A 17,501-nucleotide genomic window follows, 5' to 3' on the forward strand; every position below is an offset into this window, starting at 1 on the left:
TGATCATGAAACACGCCGAAAACTTCTGGAAGTGAAGTCTATAGACATCAACCCATTAGTGCCATGACGGACTACAATTCCCTGGCACCAATAATCCCAGCAGCGTTGACATTTGGCCGCTGTAGGCAGAGCTGGGGGCGGATAATGGAAATAGAGTTGACGCCCGCATTCACTCTGCCATTTTTGACAGCTTGACAGCGCTGCTCGCTCAGGTGTAGGATGGAGGCCTTGTCGTACGTAGCTATTCACCTGGATCGATGCAAGCGTGGGCTTTCGCAACCATACTCTGATCGAATAATCTTCCGGTTCGTGGACTGATAGATGCCGCACGGCTTATCGGACCGATTACCCCCACTCTCAAGTCACACCTCGTTCCCCGCACCTGACTCGTGAACGATGAACAGATGGATCACTTGGAGGACCGTGAGCTGAATACGTCAGACCAGAAGGCCGGAAGGATTATGCAGTAATGAACTGTACACTTGCGCATCCCAGAGAGTACAGATAACGAATTTGAAGCTTAATCATCAGATTTTTGTGCCACTGCCATTGAAGTGGTCTCGGAGTCAGGACTGGCTGCAACATAGCCAAATAGTTGCTGACGCCGAGTCGTTTTCGAGAAATGTCCCGCGGCCGGTAAAACCTCGGGCGACCAAAACGGACACCTCTCCGTGTCGAGTTCAGGTACCCGAATAAGCAACGGAGCAGGTGGAAGCCGAGCTCTGAGGTGATTGAGTCCACTCTTGTCCTTCGCCAATCCGATTCACTCAATGCTCCATCGTCAATTCTCCAGTGTTGCACGATTTTAGTTTGAAAGTGGGGGAGCAGGCTCAGACTGATCAGGACAACATGGACCGGCGAGAGTACGTGGCGGCTAAACAGGCTATAAGTATCACCATACCTCGCCTGTCTTATGAGAAGAAACTGCATCTGTAATCTCTCGCAAGGGGACCACCGAGAGAGCCAATCCAGCAGATTGAGGAAACAAGATAGAGTTATTTCCGTGAGGTGATTTTGTTGTCTTGTTTAAACCCATTCCAATTTCACAAGAACGGCCATCAAATCCCTCGGCCCAAGTCATTGCCAACGTGAGCTTGGAGTGTCGTAACCGACCTATTTCCAATCCTCCTCCTAAATCCCTCCTCCACAACACAACACTCGACAAAATGGCTCCAATCGACGTGGAAAAGACCATTGAAGAGCTCACCTTGGGCGAGAAGATTGCGCTCACATCTGGTGAGTACATTCCTTGTGCCACGCCTCTCAGAAGCAACCTCCGATCCCGTGCCGCATTCCAGCGCTCCCCCTCATTTGACCCCATTTCATTTCCCAATTTGGCTGATCTCTCCCCCTCCACAGGACGCGATTTCTGGCACACACAACCTGTCCCTCGCCTGAACATCCCTTCCTTGCGCACATCCGACGGCCCCAACGGAGTTCGCGGCACCCGCTTCTTCAATGGCGTCCCAGCAGCGTGTTTTCCCTGCGCAACGGCTCTCGGTGCCACGTGGGATGCCGACCTTCTCGCGGAGATCGGTACCTTGATGGGCGAAGAGGCGATTGCAAAGGGAACACACGTCATTTTGGGCCCAACCATCAACACTCAGCGCTCCCCTCTGGGAGGCCGTGGCTTCGAGTCCTTTTCTGAAGATGGTGTGCTGTCCGGGACACTGGCTGGTTACATGGTCAAGGGCATGCAAGAGAAGGGCGTGGCCGCAACGTTGAAGCACTTTGTCTGTAATGACCAGGAGCACGAGCGGTTGGCTGTGAACGCCATTCTCACAGACCGGGCGTTGCGTGAGATCTACCTAATGCCTTTCCAGTTGGCCATGCGCATCTGCCGGTCGGCCTGCGTGATGACAGCCTACAACAAGATCAATGGCACCCATGTTAGCGAGAACAAGGCAATCATTGACGACATTCTTCGAAAGGAGTGGAAATGGGAAGGCCTTATTATGAGTGACTGGTAAGTGCGAAAGAAACCGCCAACTCTTCAATTTTCCTTATTGCTCTCAGCAAAAAGAAAAAACGAAAAAACAACGTATACTAAGACCTCCCAAGGTTCGGAACGTATTCCGTCTCCGAGGCCATCGAGGCTGGTCTCGACCTGGAGATGCCTGGCAAGACCCGTTGGCGAGGCGAGGCTCTCTCCCACGCAGTGACCTCGAACAAGGTCGCAGAGTTCAAGCTGGATGAGCGTGTGCGCAACGTGCTCAACTTGGTCAACTGGGTCGACCCCCTGGGCATCCCCGAGGGAGCCGAGGAGAAGGCCTTGAACCGCCCCGAGGACCAGGCCCTGATGCGACGCGCTGCCGCCGAGTCGGTCGTACTGCTCAAGAATGAGGATAATATTCTGCCTTTGAAGAAGGACGGATCGATCCTCGTCATTGGCCCGAACGCGAAGATTGCTTCTTACTGTGGTGGCGGTTCTGCCTCTCTGGCTCCATACTACACGGTCAGCCCCTTCGAGGGAGTTGCCGCGAAGAGCTCTGGAGAGGTCAAATACTCACAGGGTGTATACTCACACAAAGATTTGCCTCTTCTTGGCCCGCTTATGAAGACCGAGGATGGCAAGACTGGATTCATGTTCAAGGTCTATAACGAGCCCCCAACTGCCGGTCAACAACGCACTGCAGTCGACGAGATCCACCTGGTCAGCTCTTCAGGCTTCTTGGCGGACTATGTGAACCCCAAGCTCGAGTCCCTGACCTTCTATGTCGACATGGAGGGCTACTTCACTCCCGAAGAGGATGGTCTCTACGACTTTGGTGTTACGGTTGTTGGCACCGGTCGTCTTTTGGTCGATGGAGAGGTTGTGGTGGACAATACCAAGAATCAAAAGCAGGGCTCCGCCTTCTTTGGTACCGCAACCATCGAAGAGCAGGGCACTAAAGAGCTGAAGGCGGGTCAAAAGTACAAGGTTGTCTTCGAATTTGGCAGCGCTCCGACTTCTGACCTCGACACCCACGGTATTGTCGCATTTGGAGGTGGTGGTTTCCGGTTTGGTGCCAGCCGCCGTGTTGGCCAGGACGAATTGATCTCCAGCGCCGTCGAACAGGCCAAGGAAGCCAGTCAAGTCGTCATCTTTGCTGGTTTGACCAGTGAGTGGGAGACTGAGGGTTATGACCGCGACCACATGGACCTTCCTCCCGGCAGCGACGAGCTGATCAGCCGAGTGCTCGAAGTCAACCCCAATGCCGTTGTCGTAATTCAGTCCGGCACTCCTATCACGATGCCTTGGGCGAAAGACGCCCGTGCTCTTGTTCATGCCTGGTTCGGTGGTAACGAATGCGGTAACGGCATCGCTGATGTTCTCTATGGTGACGTGAATCCTTCCGGCAAACTGCCTCTTACATTCCCTCGCCGTCTGCAAGATAACCCTTCATACCTCAACTTCCGTTCGGAACGCGGCCGCACCTTGTATGGCGAGGATATCTACGTCGGATACCGCTATTTCGAAAAGTCCGACGTAGCCCCAGCTTTCGCCTTTGGCCACGGTTTATCTTATACCACCTTCACCCGTTCCGACCTCAAGATCAGCACGGTCCCCGAGCAAGCCAAGTACGCCGAGTCGGGAGAGCCAATCACCGCTACAGTCACCGTCACCAACACCGGATCCGTCGCCGGTGCGGAAATCGTGCAGCTGTGGGTTGTACCGCCGAAGACTGAGGTTAGCCGCCCTGTGCGTGAGCTAAAGGCTTTCAAGAAGGTCTTCCTTCAGCCTGGTGAGGCCAAGACTGTCGAATTGGCGGTGGAGAAGAAGCTTGCGACCAGCTGGTGGGATGAACAGCGAGGCCAATGGATCTCCGAGAAGGGCACTTACCAGGTCTCTATCACTGGAACTGGGCCAGAGGAGCTGAAGGGTGAATTCGAGGTCAGCAAGACGAGATTCTGGCTGGGCCTGTAGATGGCTGCGAATAAACTTTACGACTTTTGTTAAGGCGACATTTCCATCGCGAGATTACCAAATGATTTAGATGAAATGAATATTTATGACACCAGATTTATTCCTGTGCCGCATCTTAAAGCAACTGGATCGCAGTGAAGAGTAATCCTTCGCGGCAATCCTACCATAGTTGGAAGACATGGATGATCGTACCCACACGATCTGTCTTCATCCGACCATCATACATTTTTGCTATCTATGACCAACTAATGTAGATGTACCCAAATAACCAATCCCAAAGAGAAATTCTACCCAACAATCAAACAGCCGCAGAAGCTGAGGTCTTGACCAGTCGCGGAAGCAAAATCTGCCCATCCGCAGCCTGCCGCAGATATACTCCCAAGAGTGGACTCATACCTGCCGTTTCAGCAGCATTGATCCAATCCACCATCGGAACTGTTTCAAACTTCTGCCCAGACCCTGTTTCCATCATGGCTTGAACCTCATCCCGACCAACCTGAACTTCACCAGACTCGTAGACAAAATGGGGTGTTTCAATCCCAGACTGATCAGTGGACTCGTGAACTGTGCGGATGATCTGCGCCGCAGCCTTCTCGACAGGGATGAAATCGAAGACGCCATTCCATGCTTGAGAAGCCGGAATCTTTTGAGTTGCCTTGCAGTAGTGTAGGACATTGCTCATGAGGTCTAGCTCGGGGGCATCGGAACCCATCACGCTCGATGGACGGTGGATCCAGACAGGGAGTTTGTGGGATTCATTTACACGCTCGAGGTATACTTCACAGACCCACTTTGCCGTGGCATAGCCATCTCGAGGAATTGAAGGAGGCGGGAAAGCTGCCACGGAGTATTCGCCAAACGAAGCCATGCTGGAAAATCGAGTCACACTCGCGGATGAAATGAAGTGGAAAGGGATGCGGCGCGGTAGGGAGAGTTTGACGAGCTCTGCGGTCGAATGCACGTTTGTCAATTTGAGTGATTGGTATGTTTTCATGAATGAGACGTCTGCACCGTTGTGAATCACGATGTCGGTGGTCTGGAAGATCGAATCTGCGTCCTTCTCTGATAGTCCCAGGCTTGGGGACCCAAGGTCACCATGGTACACATGAATCTTGGGATGCGCAAAGAGTGCAGGTAGTTTGGCGAGCGGCTTTCTCACAGCTAGACAGTAAATTTTATGAATTTCGTCGTCTTTCATGAGCTGACGGAGGATTTCTTTTCCGATGAATCCGGTCGATCCAGTGAGGACAACGGTGCTAACGCCGAGAGGTCCGTCGGCTGTGTTGGTCTCCTGACTCGGTGACAGCCCAGCGAGAAGATCTTCAATTTCGGTCTTCCAGTCGATTGACGAGTGATCCTTGATGTGAGAGACATTTTCGATCCGTGTGACCATTTCACGCAGGGTGCTGGCTGCGAATAGTTCTTGCAATGGCACCGAGACCCCCAGTCGATCTTTAATCAGGGCCTGAAGATCAACTAGAGTAAGCGAACTGCCACCCACGTGGAAAAAGTCGGAGCCTGAGTCGATGGCATGCAACCTTGCAATGTCATGAGGGATGGCCTCTTGCCATAGACTTCGCAGCTCTTGCTCCATCGCAGTTAGACCAACGTTACTGCTGGCCTCATCAACAAGCTGCGAGATGGGAACTTGGTTCAAGGCGAGGCGATCGACCTTTCCAGACAGATTTTGCGGCAAAGAAGGCAAAGGGACAAATATGGCTGGTCGCATAAAGTGTGGTAATGGAAGGTCGGCTTTGAGTTCTTGCAGGAATTGCGAAGAGGCGCTGGCAGCCTCGGCGTCGGATAGAACAACAAAAGCAACGAGGAACCGATTTCCGTCGCTTTCACTCGTCCTGGGGGACACCACAGCTTGCAATATCCTACCCCCTGAGCTGCGAATGATGGCTGATTCAATCTCCTCAACGTTGATGCGAATTCCCCCAATCTTCAGTTGGTTGTCTCCTTTGATGCGGCCCAGTATAATAAGTCGTCCGTCATGAGTAAGTCTACCTCGGTCTCCCGTCCTATAAGCCCTGGTCCATCCTTGACTTTTGAAGAACGAAGTTGCAAACCGGTCTTGTAAGAAAGTGTCGCTGTCGAGACTTGTATCAAGATATCCCTCCGCAACGCCTGCTCCTCCAACGACAACTTCTCCTGGCAGGCCAATTGGCAAGGGCTGCATCTTCTCATCAACAATGTAAACGGAATAATTCTGGAGTGTTAGAATTCCAGAAGCAGACTCGAGTAAGTGCGAGTCGAGTTGCGCACGAGGAACCTCTTCCACGCTGCAAGCGAGTGTGACTTCCGCCGGGCCGTAAGCGTTGATCAGTCTTGCCGTTGGTTGACAAACAGACTTGAACTCGTCTAGAAGACGCGCAGTCAATGGTTCTCCACCAGAGAGTAAAATCTTCATATTGGAGCGCTTCAAAGCTTCTCTCCCGTGTCGGAACCACGCGAGATACTCTGTAGGTGTGGCGAGAGTTACGGTCACATTTTCAGCAGCAATTATTTCTGTGATCGCGACTGGATCTCCGCGCGCGGCCAATGGTGCAATCACGAGCGTAGCAGCATTGCACAAACCTGTTAGTATTTGGTATATCGACATGTCCCATGCGTACGATGACTGATGAAGCACAGTCTCTTTCGCTGTTGCGAGATTGCAAACTCGGGTCGATCCTTCTATCTGATTGACATGAGCTGAGTGCGTAAGGCGGATGCCCTTTGGTGTACCGGTTGAACCACTCGTAAAGACGATAACTGCAATTTGACTGCTCTCTGCTGAAATTGATGGCAGTCTGTCCGAGACTGCATCAGCATTGTCCACGTTGACAGCTTGAGCGGAGCAGATGAGCAGTTCTGATTCTGTCAAAGTAGTGGAATCCAGAAGAATGAGCTTTGGTTCAGACTCAGCGACCATCACCGACAACCTTTCAATCCCGGCCTTTCGGTCTAAGGGAACGTAGGTAGCGCCAACCCGCCAGATGGCGAGCACTGAGCAAATCAATTTCACCCCCGGAGATTGCAGGACACCCACACGATCTCCGACTTGAATGTCTTTGGCTAGGAGTTCATTGGCTATACCGGCAGCCACCTCTGTCAGCCGTTTATAAGTGAGCTTATTGCCATTCATCTCCTTCAAGGCGATTTGCTCGGGATAGATATCGGCCATCTCTTCAATGCGATGCAACACCGTAAATGGCCATTCAGTCGGCTTCTCAGGTCCTAAATATTGTCAGATTGGGATAATCAAAGAGCTGATTCGTGCTTGGAGGGGCATACCTTTTCCAACCACAATACCTTGATTCATATCGGTCTCGGAGAAAAGCGGAGGCCAAGATACCTTGGTAGCTGGATTGCGGATGAACACATGAATCAGATGTTCGTAGCTACGAAGGAGGATTTGAGCGTGCTCAAGCTCGTAGAGATCTTTTTGCGCGAGTATGTGAATCATTGTGTCACCATCCCCAAGATTTACCACGTCAAGTTGCAGATCATTCGAAGTTTCTCCCGTAGTCAGCAATGAGCCGGCTGCCTGGCAACCGCAGAAAAACCGGGATTCCTCTACACGAGGGCGGTAGTTGTAGAGAACTTGAAACATTGGGCTGTGGGAAGCGGATCGAGGGACGTTGAGTTCAGATAGGATCACATCAAATGGAACCTTGGAGTGCGATAAGGCATTCTGTGAAGCATTTTTCACAGCCTTAAGAGCTTCACCAAATGATTGCGACGAGTGCGAGGAAAGACGCAAAGGAAGAAGATTGAGAAACATGCCAACACTTTCCAGGATATCGAAGTCGGTACGATTGCTATCAGCAAGACCAATGCAGATGTTCTCCATATTGAGGTGACGCTGAAGAAGAATCTGCCACATGACAAGGTGGAAATGGAACGGCGTGACTTTGAACAACCTACAACAGGTCTCGATTTGTCGTGAGAGATCCACACCAATGCGAAGCTGGGCGCGAATTGTAGAGTATCCCGATATTGAGGGACGCGTTGGCTGACGAGAAAAGGGGAGTAGTGGAATTGGCTGTGGAATGGTGGTGAATTCGCTGCGCCAATACTCCAAGTCATCTGACCAAACGCCTTCTTCATATTCTTGAATCTGGCGTATAGCAAAATCAGGATACTGGATTGCGTTCCTTGCAATCGAAGTACCCTGATAGGCAGCCTCGAACTGTGTCCAAAGAATTTCGAAGCTGACGCCATCCATGTTGATGTGGTGAAAGCCAAAAAGTAACCAGTGATGGTCGGGCGCAATGGTGAGGAGTTGAATACGCATCACGTCACCATCGGATATATCAAAGATATGCCCTTTCATTCTTTCAGCGGCAGAATCAACGTCCATTTGACTTTGGATATGAACATGCTCAAGGCAGACCTGCGTTCGTCTAAGAACTCCTTGCATGTGCTTCTTGGCTGCGTCAGTAAAGAAGAATGTACGAAGAGCTTCGTGATGCTGGCAAACATCTTCGACAGCTTGCGAAAATCGTGCAATGTCTAATTCCCCACGCAGCTCAAATGTGGGCGTGACGTTAAAAGCTGTCTCATCTGGCACAAGAGATCTTAGAAACCAGAAGCGCGATTGTCCAAATGACATCGGAGCAATACGCTCGATTGCTGTTTTGTCATCGCTTTGCGAATCGTTGTCAACTGATGTCTGCGAAGAGCTGTCTCCATCCTGATCTGAGCTTGAGTCATCGGCTTTGACGAAAATTGACAAAACACTGCCCGCTTGGTTTTGAGGTGGATAGTAGTTTAGTTGGAATAACTTTGCTTCATCGGCATCCTCTTCGTTCAGCACTGGCAAAGAGGGAACTTCTTTCTCCAGGGAATCAGCAGAAACTGCTGGCATGGGAAGCTGTGGATCTTTAGAATGCTCTTCATCGGATTGCTTGATGTTCGGAATCAGCGACGATGGAATGCAGCTCGAAACAAATTTGAGCAGTTCATGAATTGATCCAGCGTTGAAGATTTTCAGGACTGGAACGTCAACCCTCAGCTCCTTCAGGAAATAGGAGCGGAAGTCGACAGCATTGAGTGAGTCAACACCCAGCTCGTCGGGGCTCATGTCGAGAATCGGTTTAGTCGGATCAAGTTGAAGAGCGGATTGCAGCTTCACGGTGAACCCATCTTTTTGTCTCGGTTAGCGGTCCGGAATCCACTGCAGTGTTTGGCGGACTGTACCAACATACCTTGCAGAGCTTCCATCACGTCAGCCCTGGTAGTTGCTTCAAGCAATCTGGCTTTTATCATGACAGACGTCTTTCCTTTCTTGTCATTCTCAATTATCGCATTAGACTTGACCACGAGATGCTGGAAAATCGGATTAGTGACCCAATCTTTGCTTTCATCGTCGTCGATTCTAAGGCCACTGCAAATGTCGGCCGCATGATCACGCTGTAAACACGACAAAATACCCTCGGCGAATATCTCTCGGAAGTCTTGTTCTGACATCCATGTATGGCCCACTTTGTAAAGATAGTTCTGCTGCGACATGTTAAGCTCCCTAGTCACGTATCCGTTACCAACAATGGCTCCAATATTGATGGCATGAGCAGCTAGGCCACGCTGTTGACGCTGTGCAGCCAAACTGGCCATGAACATATTAGCAGCGTTATAGGGAGCTTGGCCAGGATTACCTGTAACTGCGGCCATTGACGAGAAAAAGATCATGAAATCCAAAGAATCATCAGAGAAGAGCTCATCAAGCAGAATGCTTCCCTGAACCTTCGGCCGTAGAACAGAATTGAAACGGTCGAGATTGAGATCAAGGAACATTGTGTCCTGTAGAACCATGGCACCCTGCGCTACACCGCCAATTGGTGGCATGCTCTGAACAATCTGACCGTGGGTGTTTTCGATGGATTCACGATCGGTAATATCACTATGATGATGTGTGAGTATCGACAGCTATGTTTGATCAAAAGCAGCGAGAGCCATACTTTGCGAAAACTCTCACAGTACAGCCAACGGCGGCCATTTTCTGTATCCACGAGCCTTCTACCTGGGGGTTCCGACTCGAGAGTGCAATGTATTTTGCACCTTGAAAAGCCATCCACTCACAAAGAGACAAGCCAAGGCCACTAGTCAAGCCAACAAGCCAGTATGTCTTATTGCCAGGGAACCTGACAGTCTTGGTTGCGGGTTTGACTTGAATCGGGAGAAGGGTGGTGTCCCAGATGACGATGTGTTGCTCCGTCAAATCCTGGGCTTCTATCAGACCACGTAAAGTGATATCTGGAATCCTTCTTGGGTTCGATAGGGCTTGATCAAGATCAAATTTCAAGTCCGTCTTTAGCATTTCAAGCGTGAACAGGTTTGAGTCCAGTCGAGACGAGAGATGGGAGTCTTGACGTGTGAGGTCATTCTCTGCTATAAGCGGGCATGATGTGTTGAGAATCTGAGTGATAGTCTTTGCCAGAAGGTCATCAGCACCGGCGTTAAACACTCTGGTGACAGACCCTGGGATTTTGTTGTATAGTTCACGTCGAGTTGCGCGATGATGAACATAAACCCAAGGAAGAGAGCAGTTGCGGTCCTTTGAGGTGACGAGTACGAGCTGAATGCCCACACGACGGGTTTGATGAATCATAGCTGTTGCTATCGAGAAATCGGGTTCTAGAACCACCAGTACTGATCCAGGTACCATACCATGAAGGACAGAACGAGTAAAAAGGCTCACGTAGGTGGAAAGCAATGACTGCCTTGCATCTCTCTCTGGTGCTGCTCTAGCAAGGATCCACTTAGAAGGCACAATGATGTGCGATTTTATCTCCTTTGCCAGAGATACGACATATGTATCATTCTCACACTCTTTGCCTGCTACGACAAAAAGAAAGCTGTCGTTGTCGACTCTGACAGAGCGGAGTAGCGAGTGCGTGACCTGGATTTTAGTCAAATCACAATGCCCAGAAGTCTTGATAATTTCTGTCGCAGAAAGCTCGTAATCTCTGGCCCTTGAGATTGCAACCGACACAGATTCACGATCAAGTTCTTTTAGAATGAGGCGTTTCGCAGAATTGTATCGATCATTCCGACATCGGTTCATTTTGATTCTCGGTATGAGCATTGCTCCGTTCTGAAAGGATAGCTCAGGCTCTGTGCACCAGAGGAGATCGTGAAGTCGATCATCCCCCTCCCAGAGACCCGTAGCCGTCAATTGCAGAAGTTGTTTCGCGATCAAAGCATTGTCAACCTCGTCTAAAGAGCCGAAGTTCAAAGATTGGATTCTTAAATGACGCATTTCCATGGCAAGCGTTCGTTGAATCCCTCTGAAAAGGTTACCCCCTGGGTTCGCACCTTGAGCTCCGTGCACAACCCAAAGTACATTTTTGCTTTTCCTGAAAAGTTCCTGGAAGCCCTGCAAGGCCCGAGAAGTCAGATTGAGGAAGACTTGCGTGTCAAGCTCTGTAAAGCTCAGCACCGTCCCCATGAAAGGAATCTCTTCGGCGTTGATCTCAGCAAGCTCGCTGTAGCACTTAATTTGTTCGAAGTGGTCCCCGACGGAGGTTTTAAGATATTGAATCATTTTCGAGGAGACTGGAGTTTTGCCACCAAGTATTGTCAGTGATTCAACATGAACTTTCTCGGGACTCTGGGCGAGAGGGTTCCGCAGAAAGTTAATACGCGAATCAACCGCTTGGGTTAACATGACGGAAAATGGAACGAGCCGACTCGAGTCATGGGTCTTTGAATGGTCAATGCCAGAGAACCCGGTTTTTGTCATCACATTGTGCCACTCATCCAGAGAAATAGTAGGCGACAGCTCCCGTCCCTCATTGCGCCCAAGCCACCAACCAGGCAAGCCGCCAAGTACTGCACCGAACCGCATTATCATTAGGTCAATCAGCTCGAGTATAAGCAGATAACCGCCTGGTTTGATCAAGCTGTGAATGTGAGACATCGTGCGCTTAATATTGGACGTCGCGTAAAGAGCCAGAGATGCGATGACCAAGTCATATGAGTTCTGACCATAACCTTGTTCTACAACATCCTTTTCAATGTCAAGAATCTTGAAGGCCATATTGGCCTGTCTGGCCTGGAACTTATCTTGGGCACGTTCTAGCCAAGTCTCCATGAAATCAGTGTACGTATAGGACGCAAAAGCAGTACCAAGCCCATTAAGGGCGGCTGTTGTTGCTTCTCCAGCGCCAGCTCCTGCATATATTGTCAGACTTTGACTCCGGTCAGTAGCCCCAAGAATGACGAACCAATTTCAAGAACATTGATGTGCGGGTATTTGTTTCCAATTGAACCAGCAATACGCCCTAATTCGGCCAAATACGCCCCGATTCCAAGGGTCTCCTCGTAGAAGCGACCGAGTGTGTTGTTCTTCATGAAAATGTCGAGAATGTTGACTTCGCCGCGGACAATTGCTGGAAGGCTCTCCCCAACAACCTGTAGTATCTTGGAATCATGGTTGTTTCCCAATCTGCGAGCTGTCAGTTAATACAGGGATCTATACTAGCAGTGGCACAGACTGACTGTTTGAGAATATCATGTGCGAGCTCCTCTTCGTCATTGATCCAAGCTTGTTCCGCGAACGGATGACGCCCCGATTTGACGAGAGCGACACAATGATCAGCAAAGGATAGGAGGTGAGCATGATGGGATGCGACTTGCGATCTTTGCGCAGTCGTGATTGAGCTGGCTAGGCGCTTCAGGTAGTAGAAAGCCAGTCTTTCCAGCTCCAGCGCCTGGTTGCGATCTTCACTTTGAGCTGTATTCGAATCTTCCTTCCCGTAACATGCAGGATCCTCTGGTGCCCACGTCATCTCAGTAAACATCGGAACATCCGTTGACTCAGAGAGCGGTGTTAGAGGAGTGGTGTGGAGTCCTTGAAGCTGAATTATTGTGTTATTCCCGTCAGAAGAAAAGATGTCGACATCTCCCGAGAGCTCAGCGAATTTGGCGTGTGCAACTGAAGCAGAAAAAGGCACACGCGAGCCAGGACCCGCCATAGCCAGGCACAGTGTCGGATTGATTCTCAAACAATCAATTCTCGTTGGAAGATAAAGAGAACGTAAGCGTCCATCTCCAGGGAAAGAATAAGCCAGCATAATGGCTTGTATGGCACAATCCAGTGTTGCTGGATGTACCAATAATGGCTTCTCGGGGCCATCATTATTGGGGACTATAATCATCCCATTCGATTCATCCATTTTTCGAGTCAAGTCGGTGAGGCCACGGAAGGGCCCCGTGTAACCAAAGCCCAGGTCAGAAACAAAATTGTAGAATCGATCTTGTTCGACCTGCAGGAAGGACAAATGGGAGTTGGAATTCGAGGGCAGAGCCGCGGTGTCAGACTTGCCTAGTAAAACATGAACTTGGGCAGAAGCGTGAAGTGACAGCGACGAGGATCCTTTGACACCCCCTGAATAGCATTTGAAGGCTGCCCTCAGAGAATCGCGACTACTCTCAGACACGGTAATTGTAAAGACAACTTCAGTGCTGACATTCTCTTCCAAAACCAAAGCTTGTCCGATTATGAAGTCCTCAAGCTCAATGAGATGGATAGAGTCGATTCCGTATTGCTGAACCAAGCACTCTGTCAAAGCCGACACGTAACCGGCAGCAGGAAACACGATTTGTCCCTGCACTTGATGGTGCGTAAGCCATGGAATCTCACGTGTGTTGAGATAGTTCCGCCATCGGAGCTCCTCGTTCGTGCCGTCGGGACATCTTGTGCCCAAGAGAAGATGAAACTCCCCACCATCAACACGTGAGGTATTGGAAATTCGGGACTCGTGCCAATAGATGCGATCATGATCCCATGCATAAGATGGTAAGTCTTTCAATAGCCTGGGCCAGCGAGCGTCCCCATGTATCCTTTTGTCGAAAGCTGCATAGTCTACAGCATGCTCACCAAGGTTGGCCCAGAGAGCACCAAGAGCAGCTGCAAATGACCGCCTATCACACTTTCCACGGGAAAGGAGACCACTATAAGGGATTGAGCTTCCAGAAATATCCTGGATCGTCTGGAGTGCCGGTCCCTTCAATGCAGGATGAGGACCGATCTCCAGACCCATGTCGAAAGGCCCATGCGCAGCAATGGCATGACTCACAGCCTGAGAGAACATAACTGCATTTGTCATGTTATTGCTCCAATAGATGTCCGACAAATTGTCGGTGACATCGTCGATGTTTTGGACGTAGACACTTGATATCCATGCAGTCTTTCGCGCCGTTCCAGCTTGGATTTTGAGGCCGCATCTCTGCATGGCAGAAATATAAGGCGCAGCACAAGGTAGCATATGGTGCGAGTGGTAGGCCTTATCAACTTTGAGCAAGCGAGCGAATTTCTTCTCGTCCTCGAATATCTCTTTGGCTTCTTCGATGGCGTCAGAATCTCCAGAAAGTGTGACACTAGCCGACGAATTTGCCGCCGCCACACAGATACGACCCTTTAGAGATGGCATGTCGCAAAGTTCTTGGGCGTCTTCCAATGATGTTCCAATAGCCATCATAGCTCCCTTGGCTCCTTGACCGTCAACGGCGTGCTGTAAGGACCAGCCGCGATAATATGCAATTCTGATAGCGTCACTTGCCGAGATATAGCCTGCCGCGTATGCTGCGGCAATCTCACCAGATGAATGACCAACCACGGCTGTAAAGGAAATACCAGCTGCTGACAAAAGCTGCACAAGCATTACCTGAACAGCAGTGCAAAGTGTCTGGGAGAACAGAGCCTCTCCAATTCGCGATGACTTTGAATCCTTCAAGATCTCGTCGCGGAGAGTCCAGCTTGGTCGGTCCTGTTCGGGAAGAGTTTGAAGGGCCAAGTCAAGGTCGAAAATGCAGGCGGAAGCCATGTGCGAGCTTGATAATAATGTCGCCCCCATCCTTGCCCACTGAGCCCCTTGTCCAGTAAAAATCCCCAATATTTTTGGTTCTTTCACCGAAGTTGTTTTGCTCGATGGTAGGATATCCGACGATGACTGGGCGGCCCTTTCAATGTTTGTTGCAAGCTCAGCTGCATCGGAGCCTGTGAGCGATATCCTGAACGGTAGAGTTGACCTGCGGGTGTTCAAAGTCCAGGACAAGTCACGAAGGTCGACACCAGGCGTTGCTCTGAGATAGGCTGCAAAGCTTTGCAAAGTAGCTGTCAAAGATTTCTCAGAATTCGCAGAGAAATTGAACGGTAAAAGACCGCTGCTTTGGAGATCGCTTGTGTCAGAAAACACGCGATGGTTGTCGAAAGACTCCAAAATTGCATGAGCATTCGCACCACCAAATCCAAAGCTATTGACACTCGCACGTCGTGGGGCTCCTTTAGTTGTTTCTGGCCACTTCTGAGCCTGCTGAAGAATTTCGAGATCGTTATAGAAAGGTTTTACTGCTGGGTTGAGCTCGTTCAGAAGAAGGTTAGGAGGGATGACACCGTGCTGTAAAGCAAGAGACGCCTTCATCACTGCGGCCAGGCCAGCTGTCCCCTCAGTGTGCCCAATCACGGTCTTGATAGATCCAACGTACAAGGGCGACTCCTCGGGACTTTCCCGGTGGTAATTTGCCTCTGGACCAAAGAATGCCGTGCTGATCGCCTGAGCTTCGACGGGGTCTCCTGCCGGTGTTCCTGGCGAACTTTTAGTCTAGGTTCATAAGAATTCGACGCATCTGTGCAACTTACCAGTTCCATGGGCTTCAAAGTATTGAGGCCGATCGGAAGCTTGTGACAAGTCAAGTCCGGCTCGAGTATATGTCTCACGGATTAGATTTGCCTGCGCAACCGGGTTGGGCATAGTGATTCCTTTCGTGCGACCATCTTGATTGATACCAGTCTCGCGGACAAGGCATTCGATGCGATCACCGTCCGCAAGCGCACGGCTGAGAGGTTTGAGCACAACAGCAGCGATTCCGTCACCTCGGGCATATCCGTCTGCGTCTTTGTCCCACATCCGCGAGCGACCGGTAGGGGAAAGCATCTTCAATTTGCTTTCTGCGATGTATTGCTCGGGCCCGAGAAGAAGATTTGTTCCCGCCACCACTGCCACATTGCTCTCCCCGTTCCTCAAACTCAATACTGCTTGGTGGAGAGCGATAAGGCTAGAGGAACAAGCCGTGTCAATGGTCATAGAAGGACCATGCCAGTCGAAAAAGTACGACACGCGGTTTGACAAGATACTTCTTGCCGTTCCAGACGCAAAGTAAGTAGGGAAGTTTTGAACATCCCTCCCTAGCATATCGGCATAATCGTTCGTCATTAATCCGACGTAGACGCCGGTGTTCGAGCCTTGTAGCTTTTCCATCGGAATACCTGCGGACTCGAGACCCTCATATACAGTCTCTAGCAGCAGGCGCTGTTGAGGATCAATAGAATTTGCCTCGATTGGTTTCGTTCCGAAGAATTGAGCGTCGAACAACCGATGATCATCGGACAATAGATACGAGTGACGCACATTGGTTGTGCCATGGTGGATACCATCAGGGTGATAGAATGTTTTCGTGTTGAATCGACTATCAGGAATTTCACTGAGAACATCTTGAGGTTCTCTGAGCAACTTCCAAAGCTTCGCAGGGGATGTAGCACCGCCAGGGAAGCGACAGGCACTTCCAACGATCGCAATGGGCTCCGCAGGAGCCTGGTCAAGCATATCCATTGAAGGCTCTCGGGGTGAAGACTGAGAAAGACTCGATCGATAAGTGAATTCCAGGCGGGGTAGAAGCAGCCAGAGTATGGAATTTGCGGTTTAAGTAGAGCGCGCCCCAGGAACTGGAATATTGCGCAGAACAAGCAAGGATATCGTTTCCCACCAAAGGAAACGGCCAGTGTGCTTGATTCTCGCTTATAAGAACCTTGACTGATCCACGACTCGGACTTATAAGTACAAGTCTCACAAAAAGAGTGCCGTTGTGATTATTTGCGCCATGAGGACGAGACATTCGACAAATCACCACCGAGACCCTAATTTCTTGGCCTGGATTCTCCATTCCCCTGCGTCAGTTCACAAGAGTATTTGCATCTTGTTGCCGGCTCGTATGCAGTCTCAGTCTCGAGTCTCTGGAATCAATGCCACGAGGCGCATGGGAAGGCCCGCGCTCCTGAGATCTGACAATCATGGCAGATATCCCCAAATGATACAGTCTCCGACTCCGACTCCGAAAAACTATGGAATTTTCAAGTCATGTCTGTGTAATATTGACTTATGTCTCAGTGAGTAGTTATGATTCAAGCCATGCACGCGTGTAGGGTGTAACACGAACGCAGCATGGCGTTTGGCCACGCATGGGATTGTCATGTTCTTGTATATCGGCCCAGGGGTTCAGGAATTATATTAAGTAGTGTCCAAGTAGATTGGGAGGCTATACAGCCGTGATCATATCCTGTGAAACATCGCTAAGTCCAGGGTCAATGCCAAAGAAAATGGCCGAGTTAGAAGGAAGGCGGTTGATGTCCATTGACTTGTTCGGTGCCTCAGGCACTAAGGCGGAACTCATGGTCAGCATCTGCGGCCACCCGCATAACAAGGACCACTGTTCGACCGGGTCACGTTTCGAGGTAAGATGATGGAGCATTGACAATTCCCCGCTGATTTTGGGGTTATCTGACCTGACATAGATCTGGTTTGAAACTAGATCTTGTCAGCCATACTTT

General features: G+C 50.3%; 2 protein-coding genes across 2 annotated transcripts; one reads left to right on the plus strand and one right to left on the minus strand.

Annotated features, from left to right (window-relative positions):
* Window positions 1-1,166: 1,166 nt before the first annotated feature.
* On the plus strand, window positions 1,167-3,907 carry POX_f08346 (putative beta-glucosidase I; the record flags this gene model as incomplete). The annotated part of the gene is made up of 2 exons (XM_050117122.1): window positions 1,167-1,966; window positions 2,062-3,907. 2 exons carry the CDS (start codon window positions 1,167-1,169, stop codon window positions 3,905-3,907), a joined length of 2,646 nt encoding a protein of 881 aa, XP_049967261.1.
* A 298-nt stretch (window positions 3,908-4,205) lies between these two features.
* On the minus strand, window positions 4,206-16,506 carry POX_f08347 (Polyketide synthase-nonribosomal peptide synthetase; the record flags this gene model as incomplete). Its single annotated transcript, XM_050117123.1, has 7 exons — window positions 4,206-7,129; window positions 7,187-9,040; window positions 9,103-9,794; window positions 9,853-12,067; window positions 12,121-12,341; window positions 12,395-15,482; window positions 15,537-16,506. 7 exons carry the CDS (start codon window positions 16,504-16,506, stop codon window positions 4,206-4,208), a joined length of 11,964 nt encoding a protein of 3,987 aa, XP_049967262.1.
* Between the last annotated feature and the right edge of the window lie 995 nt (window positions 16,507-17,501).

Source organism: Penicillium oxalicum, chromosome VI (genome assembly GCF_001723175.1).
Source record: "Penicillium oxalicum strain HP7-1 chromosome VI, whole genome shotgun sequence".
In the NCBI taxonomy this organism is placed as follows: domain Eukaryota; kingdom Fungi; phylum Ascomycota; class Eurotiomycetes; order Eurotiales; family Aspergillaceae; genus Penicillium; species Penicillium oxalicum.